Genomic DNA, 9,040 nt, shown 5'->3' with positions numbered 1-9,040 from the left:
GTGGATCGGGCCCTTCCTTGCGATGTGGGTTCTTGGATTCTCCCAGTTTTGAGACACTCTCTCTGGACGCCCCTTCTGGTTCCCCCATTAAGTGCTGTCAGTTCTGGTTTTGCCCCTGGTCCCCCCATCTGGCCCTGCGCACTCCCACCTCTCTCTGGTACTGGGGTTCCCATCTGGGATGTACACGCTAATATGTCCAGGGACACCCTTTAGGAACTGGTCCATCTGCACTGGGAGGGGCAATGTGTGCAGGTGTCAGTCTTCTCTCCGGAGATCCACGTTCTCCGGCTCTGAGCCGCCGTGTGGGCGTGTCTGGGAAACATCAAGTTCTGCTGCTACCTGAGGGCTGTGAAACAGCAATGGGCCTGCTTGGGAGTGAGACCCATCACCCGTCTGGCCTCTTGCTTCAGCCGTTCATAATCATTTATGGCATCGTCAGACATGCCAGCTGCCGCTCCTCAGCTGTGTCTGCAATTGCATTCCGCTTTTGAAAGAGGTATGCAAATGAGGTTAATTGAAATGCAAATGAGATACAAATTTGCATATGTGACATCTCATTTGCATATTCTTAGTTCAAAACAGCTTCTTTCGAAGGAAGAAGACCAGTGCAGACACTGCTCTTTCGAGAGGAAACCCCATCTTCGAAAGAATCCTTCTTCCCATAAAATAAGGATATGCAAATGAGGTGGTCTATATGCAAATGCAAACCTCATTTTCATTTTTTATTTCCTTCATTTGCATCCCTCTTTCAGAAGAGGGATGTAAATGTAGACACAGCCCTAGTGAGGGACCAGTGATCTGAGATCTTGATTCTACCATGTGCTCATCGGTGGGGAGGTTGTGCCACTGGCCGGCCCTCACAAAATGCAGGAAGAAATCCTGTACTTTATCCCCCACCTGGTAACTGGGGAATGCCTCGAGGTGGTGAGCAGAGCTCGGAGCAGGGCTGTTAGGTGGTGTCCCTGGAGCATCCTGCCTTTGAGCTTTCTCCAGCTGAACTGTGGCCTCTGCTTCTGCTCGGGTGCATTTTACCTCTTCACACCTCGGCTGCAGGAAGCACTCCGTCGCCTCCTTTGCTGGAGGTCTGCCTCCCTCACGACATTCTCCCACCCTGAGAACAACGATAAATGAATAACAACCAATACAAATGATAACCTCATTGTGTCTGACGTAATAGTTCCCTTCTATTTACATATCTGTATGCCCAGAACTTCTTGTGGCCTGGATTCCTCAAGCCCTGTTCAGGATTTTAACGTCTCTGTCTCCCACCTCTGGTCACACAAAAGAAAACCATTCAGCAGGTGATTGCTTCAGGTAAGAAGGAACCAATCCCCTTCTCATTGGCTCACCTGACGCTCACCGGGTTTGCCCCTTTCCAAGCGTTCATTCATGACCAATGGTTTCTGGAAGCAGCCAGCTGAAGAACAACACTTCTCAGAGCCCCTTTGACCTCCTTGTTCCTGAGGCAGTAGATGACAGGGTTGAGCAAGGGAGTCAGGACGATGTAGAAGACAGAGAAGATTTTGTGGAGGACCTTTGGAGTGTTGGCTGCTGGAACCATGAAGACGGTGATCACAGTCACATAGAAAATGACCAGCACGATGAGGTGGGAGGAGCAGGTGGAAAAGGCCTTTTGCCTCCCGGTGGCAGACGGGATTCTCAGGATGGCGGCAATGATAAAAATGTAGGACGTCAGGGTGAGCAGAAAGGGCACAAATACCCCTATGACAGCCACGACAGCTGTCACCATTTCCACAGTGCTGGTGTCATCACAGGACAGCTTTATCATAGATGAATAATCACAAAAGAAATGGTCTATTTCTTTGGACCCACAGAACGTTAATTGCCAGAAGAAACTGTTTGCAATGGCGCAGAGCAGAAAGCTGCTTATCCAGCACCCTCCCGCTATCTGGCAACAAAGCTGGCCATTCATCAGAGCAGCGTAACGGAGGGGACGGCATATCGCTAAATACCGATCGTAAGACATGGCCGAGAGCATCACGGTTTCTGTAGTTGACAAGCCACCATAGATAACCAATTGCCCGACGCAAACCTTGGCAGAGATGGTTCTGTCCCTAGACAGGAGACTGGCCAGCAGCGGAGGCAGGAAGGCGGAGGTGTAACAGACCTCCAGGAAGGACAAGTGCCCCAGGAAGTAGTACATGGGGGTGTGAAGGTGGTGGTCAGCTATAACTAACACGATGGTGAGGCTGTTCCCAGCCACAGTTGCAATGTAGATGAGTAGAAAGAGCAGGAAGACAAGAGGCTGCAGCTCAGGGCCATTCCCGAATCCTAAGATGATGAATTCCGCGATGGGCGTTTGATTTCTTCCTTTTATTTTCTCCATTCGATGCACCTGGAAAAAGACAACCATGAAACACTGCTGGAGTGCACACGCTCAGGCTGTGCGGCTGCAGGGGCTGTAACCTCCCACCACAACGTCTCTCCCCTGCAAGAATGAAACTGTCAGTAATCCAAGGGAGACTCGTGTCATTGGGAGGTTGAGCGTCCCATCTAGTTGGACCAAGAGCATTGGAACCACATGGAATGACATAAATCTGCCTTGTAGCTCCCCCAGCCTCCCGTGCACTGGAAATACAGAGGGAAGGCTGGGATTCTCGCACACCTTTATCACACCTGGGCCAGAGCAGGAACTGGAGAAGACAGAACCAAAACGTTGGCTTGGTAATGAGAACTATTGACAGATCAAACACGCCTGTGCCAGGAGGGACTCGCACAGAAGCGCAGGCAGCATCGTGGCACAGACACCTGTGCACGTGTCTGGGATCTCCTGCAGAACTGGGCTCAGCGTGTTACGAGTGCTGCCAGGGCTGCGCTGTCCCAGAGCTCAGCTTGTCTTTGGCTCAACTGCAGCCGCGAATTTCACCTCCCAAATGAAGCAGCGACGTCCCCGTGCGACTAGAGAGGCTGTGGTTTGTATGGAAGTCTCACCCGGCTGCTCTCCGCCCTGCTCTGTATATTGGAGAGACTTTGTCCGTCTCTGAGGGTGTTTGTCTGTCGGTCAGAGCTGCTTGCTGATCACAGCTGCAGCGCGATAATTGCATCAGCTTCGTTTGATTTCCACAAGCACAACTCAGATCAGAATCTAACCGCAAACTAAGACATAGAAACAAAATCAAAATGAAATTTTCTCCAGAGAGAAATCAGAGGCCGTGTTTCTCCAAAAGGGAGGATGCGCCTTGAGAAAAACAAAATAAAAAATTCCCTCGCGGAAAGAGGAAGAGAGAAACAGGAAGAAGGAAATAAAACAAAGGGACAGAGAATGAAACTGTGCCAGTGTGTGTCAGAAAGAGATTGCTATTTCTCCGAACACTGTGAACAACAAACTAGATACCTGTTTAAAGAGACGTAGCCGATCTGTAATATTAAAGCAAAGGTGTCAGAGCCAGGAAGTCTGAAATCTCCCTGCTTTTTCCCTTAGATATTTCTGGATAAGTCCTTATCTTCTGACCTCGATATCTGCTGACTTATAAAGCCCCTGCGAACTCTGGCTTTACTGGGAGTGGCAATGAAGTATTGACATGGGTGCATGATAATTATACGACAGAAAAAGTAGAAATCCAGAAAGAAGCAAACAGAGAGAAGAAAGACAATTGTCTTTGTTGGGAAAACAAATGACAAGCAATGAAACGTGTGGTGGCTGGAAAGGGGTCCTGTCCCTAGTCACGGTTTGCCCATCGCTGGGAAGGGTGACAGGCGATGGGTCACCTGAAGATCACCTGTTCTGTTCATTCCCTCGGGGGGCACCTGGCACTGGCCACTGCCGGAAGACAGGCCACTGAGCTAGAGGGACCTTGGGTCTGACCCAGTGTGCTCTAAATCTGAGAGCCGTGTGTTGCTCCTTCCTTTGCATGTTTTGCTATAAACTGTTCAACTGCCTCTTCCTTCCCGCGGGGTTGGACAAGCAGTGATGGTCTCTGGGACGTGGCGCATGCGGGAGCAGCTCTTTCCCTTTTCTAAGCCTGATCACTCCATTGTCACTGTGCTGTGTCACCTTTCCCATCGATCACCTCGTGCCAGCTGCACCCTCGTCCCCATCCGTCCTGCAGACACTCTGGGGTAAGATCACAGGCTTTGCACGACACTTCCTCGTGTTCCCTGGTCTCAGGAGATGGAGCTCTGCATTCCTGCTTGTCTGGCTGGGCTTTACTGCTCACCCTGGGGTACGTGGTTATCATTCCCTTGCATGGAAAAGAACTGCTTCCAAACTGCGCGTACCAGAGACCTAACCATTGTTCACCCACAAGACAAAGCAACAGCAAAAAGGAATGTCTCATTTCAATGGAAAGCAACGCAGAGAGAACTTCTCATCTCAGACAAAATCTCTGGGCATGTCACATTAGATGAGCACATCTAGGATGTGGATCTGGATTTGCTGGAGCAGTTTCAGAGGAGGGCAACAAAAATGATTTAGGGTCTGGAGCACAAGACCTATGAGGAGAGGCTGAGGGATTTGGGCTTGTTTAGTTTACAGAAGGGAAGACTTAGGGGTGATTTAATAGCAGCCTTCAAATTCCTGAAGGGGAGCTCTAAAGAGCAGGGTCAGAAACTGTTCTGAGTGGTGTCAGATGGCAGAACAAGGGGTCATGGTCTGAAGCTGAAGCAGGAGAGGTGTAGGTTAGATATTAGGAAAAACTACTTCCCCAGGCGGGTGGTGAAGCATTGGAATGTGTTGCCGAGAGAGGTGGTGGGTTCTCCATCCCTTGAGGTTTTTAAGTCCTGGCTGGACAAGGTCCTGGCTGGGATGACTTGGCGGGGGGTTGATCCTGCTTGAAGCAGGGGGCTGGACTAGACGACCTCCTGAGGTCCCTTCCAGCCCTGGGATTCTGTGACTCTGTGATGTGCTGGAACACTGGACAAGGGACCAGTGTCGATGCCATTTAACAGAAAGAGGAAAATTGAAATACTCTCCAGTAAACCATTTCTGGGGTGAATCTCCCAGTTCACTGGATTTCTGCACCTTTCGGGGCACATGCAGGCTGGGAAGAGCCCCGGAACTGCCGCAGGAACAAACCTCCTGGCTGCTTGTTGACACTGGCTGTGGTTTTAAAGGCATCAATCACAGGCACCCGACTGCCTTTGCATGTGCCTGGCAGGGGGCACCTCACCTCCCTCTGCTCCTCTGAAATCTCCACTGTGGTGCCGCAGGGTCTCACTGGCCCCCGCCCTCTGCCCACTGCAAAGGGAGAGGGGCCGCGTCTCCCAAGGGATGAGGCTGCGTCCCCTCCAAGCTGCACAGCTGCCTGGCCGCGCAGCAGGGAAGGGCGTCTACACGCCCAGGAGGGGATCCGCACAGGGGCTTGTTGTCAGGGTCCCTGCAGCTGCATCGCTCCTGGCCCCAGCCGGTGAGTCCTGCCCCGCAGCTCCCAGCACCTCCTGTGTGCAGTGGGGAGCCAGCGGCAGAACAGAGGGGCACTGACCCTGCCTCCTTCTCTCCATGTGCCCATCTCCACCACGTGTGTGTGCGCGGGGGGGACTCACCCAGCTGCAGTTACACACACATTCTCTGAGCATGCGGGGCACCAACCAAGCATGGACAAGCTCCAGCCCCTGCCAAGGAACTGCGACAGCACTGCCCGGCCCTGCTCGCAGCACCGACACCACAGGAACTTGGGACCAGTGTGATGGGGTTCTGGGGTCCCCCAGGCTCTGCACCCTGTCCGCAGGCAGGAGAGTCTTTCACTTAGCAGGAGAACAGCGGGTTTATTAGCCGACAGGACACAGCATCGTACAGAGGAGTCAGTGCAGCAGGCAGGGACAGCCAGTCCAATTCATGTTGGGGAGAGGAGGCCCCGAGGGGCCCCCAGAGATGGGGCCTGGCCCCCTCCTTGTTCTCTCTCTCCCTCAGCCCAGACTCACTGCTTCCAACTCCCAGTTCCAATTCAAACCCCTCAGGCTCCACCTCCTCCTTTGTCTGCAGTACAAAGGTGTTACCTGGTCGTCAAGGTTACCCTCAGCAGGAGCCCCACACCCTCTGTGAGCCACTCACACACACACAGGTATCCCCCACTTCATCACATCTCTCCCCCCTTCCAGACCGAACTGAGCGGGGTCATTCAACTGGTGACCTGGGGAAGTTCGGGGCTCTCCCCTTGTGACAGGGCATTGGCTGTACCCTCTGTTCTCCCCTCGATGTGCACCACCTCCACATCATAGTCCTGCTGGGGGAGGCTCCAAGTCAGGAGCTTGGTCTTGGCCCTTTTCATGTGATGCAGCCGGGCAAGTTCCTTTAGTTCCCTTGGGTTGGTTGGTCTCGCTGCAGCACCAACAGATCAAACAGGTCTTTTGTGGTCTGGGTCCTGCCCCATCTGACCACCAGTCCATACAGCTGCTCCAGCCAATGTCTGGAATTCAGTTACAGTCCAGTAACGGAAGGTACAAATGCTTCCATCCTTGGCATTTAGCCAGACCACCACAATGGCTGTGTGCCTCAGTTTCCCCTTCCATGCCACACAATAGGTTTGGAATGTTCCTTCTCATGTCAGAGGTTGCAAGACTAGTTACAGGGAACAATGGTGACATTTCAGAGTTACAGACTCCTTTAGCATACAATTTATGCTTCTACATCAATGTCATCATGTCACATGGCTCTTTTTAAACATTCAGTGCATGGTACATCTACAGCTTTTGGTAGCAGCACCCCTTGGTTACAGCAGTCAGCGTGAGTAACAGAACAAACCCATTGCAACTGTACATTTACGTTGCTCTTTGGTAGACCACAACTTTTGTGTGACCTCCTTGAGAATCTGGTATTTTGGGGATAAATGGCTGAGGCCTTTCTTAGCACCATCAAGTTCTAATCTTCTCTCTTGCCCCCTGGGGTGGAAATTTGATCTCTCTGGCTGTGCCCTCTCTTCTAACAAGAGCTGGGCCATTGATGATCTCAGGGAGATGGCCCCCCCCCACCAGTCTGGAAATTTGCAAACCAAACTGCTTTCTGAGAGTTGTTTTGTGAGTCCCAGACGCAGAATCCACATGAAGGAATCCCTGTTTATCCCTTACTGGCCCACCAGGCCCAAAGCTCCTTTGTCCTTCCACCTCCAACTACTGCCTCCCCATGGAATCAGAAGTGGAGTCCAGTATAAGAATATAAGTGTTTCCACCATCTGGAGATGGGGAATTGCTGGTGCTCTCCTGCATCCTACAGAGACTGACTGTGCAGCTGTTTTATTTGGTTCTCGCAGGGCTGCTCACATTCCCTGATAGTTTTCACTTTACTTGCACCAACTTCCAATTCCTGAGAAACTTTTACACTGCCTGCTTTGGACCCTTCCAGAGCACAGCCAGTGGTTTCACACTCAGGCAGGTCCTGGCCATCAGGAGCTGAAACAAACTTCTCCCCAGGCAAAGGGTTGCTCTGGTGCTTACAGACAAGCACCTTTCCTGTTCATTCTCCTCCACCTCACTCCCATTTTCTGCAGTCCCCACAGACGGGTCAGGAAAAGTTTCAGGGAAATTCTCTTCCTCAAGAGCTCCCCCAAACAACAACTCACCCCTGTCTGGCTCCACAGGGGCACTGCTCCCTTGAGCCACAACCAGCTCCTGGGTTTCACCTACGCCCAGGATCACTTCTGGCCCATTAGGCAGATTCCCACGTAATCCCCCTCCAGGCAGACAGCCAGTACCACCGGACAGAAGGTTAGGATCCCTTTCCTCCCTTCTGCTACCAGCTCCTTTATCTTCATCAGTCAGCGTAACTTCATTGCCCGTCTGTTCTTGTGTCCTGGCGAGAGGATGACTCTGGTAGGACAGAGTCCTCTCACCCCCTCCCAGTAACACCTCAGCATCAGGCAAAGAACAAGTACCAGAATCGTCTGGTCTCTGGGATTCCCTGATGATACTAACTGGATCAGACCGAGTTAAAGCATCATCCCCCCTGAGAGACTCAGAGGCAGGCCCACTTCCCATCTGGGCTTCAGCTGCCCTCAGATCCAGCTTTGGGATCTTGGCTCCATCTTGAGCCCTTACAGGCTCAGGCAAAGGATTCACTTCCCCAGAAGCAGAAGCACTTTTCTTGCACCAAGGACCAGTGTCCTTAGCAGGGATACCACTGCCCCATCCTGGAGCCATTTCCTCTGCTCCAGCCCCCATGGGTGGATTTAGAGACACACCTGGAATGCTCTTTTCTGGTGGATCCTTCTCCAGCCACCCCAGGCTGGGGAATCTTCCTCAGACAATGGGCTAGTTTCCTCATTGGCATCTTTTCCAAACGCAGGCTCTGCTCTCTCCCCAGGCTGCTGCTGCTGTTCAACACAGACAGACAATGGGAGACACTCTCTCCTTTGTCCCAGCCCCCCGGCTGGTCTCCACACACACACAGAAGGTGAAGCAGCTTCTCTCACAGACAACTTGCCATTCCCAGTGGATCAGCTGCTTTTCTGCACAGACACACAGGCACCTTCCTCGGCCCAGGCCTGGAAAACTTTTCGCAGGTCTGTCTTGGCCACTAGTAGATGATGGGCTGCAATCGCTCCTTCCCTCCTTGAGCTGCGGCAGGCCACTCAGTTCAGAGCTCCAGGCAGTCCAGGGTTCCCTGCCCCAATCCGGGCTCACCTCTGCAGGATTTTCCTTAACCCTCAGCTCTGCCACTGCACATCCACGCTGCCTTGTTCAGCTTCTTTAATCTCGATTCGGTTTCCAGGTGCTGCCACTTCACAGCGGAGTTGCTCAGCGTGGTTGCAGGCTCTCAGGCTGATGCCCTCTGCACCCCACGATTCCTGGAAGAATCCCTTCAGTGTGCCAGGCTCCTTGCGGGTCACAAGCTGCCCGGGGTTAGGCCGTAGGCCCCTCCGCCCTCTGGGACCGACTCCAACAGACTCCCAGCGGAACCCCTTCTTCAGTGTGACACCCGCTCTCAGGGACCATGAGCACCCTGTCTTGGGAAGAACTCATTCAGCGTCAGCCTCCTCAGGGGTCACTTGTTCCTGGAGGTTGGGCTCTTGGCCCCTCCACCTTCTGGGACCGACTCCAACAGATTCCCAGGAGTAACCCCTCCTCGGGTGTGACACCCCCTCTCGAG

The 9,040-nt window shown here is 52.7% G+C and overlaps 1 protein-coding gene across 1 annotated transcript; it reads right to left on the bottom strand.

The window, feature by feature from the left end:
• Positions 1-1,387: 1,387 nt before the first annotated feature.
• LOC142004971 (olfactory receptor 2G6-like) lies at positions 1,388-2,347 on the bottom strand. The gene has a single exon (XM_074982644.1). The coding sequence runs from the start codon at positions 2,345-2,347 to the stop codon at positions 1,388-1,390; it is 960 nt and encodes a 319-aa protein (XP_074838745.1).
• Positions 2,348-9,040: the final 6,693 nt, after the last annotated feature.

This window comes from Carettochelys insculpta, chromosome 32, assembly GCF_033958435.1.
Source record: "Carettochelys insculpta isolate YL-2023 chromosome 32, ASM3395843v1, whole genome shotgun sequence".
In the NCBI taxonomy this organism is placed as follows: Eukaryota; Metazoa; Chordata; order Testudines; family Carettochelyidae; genus Carettochelys; species Carettochelys insculpta.
Note: the sequence above shows the minus strand (reverse complement) of the source record. Positions and strands in the feature narration are given on the sequence as shown.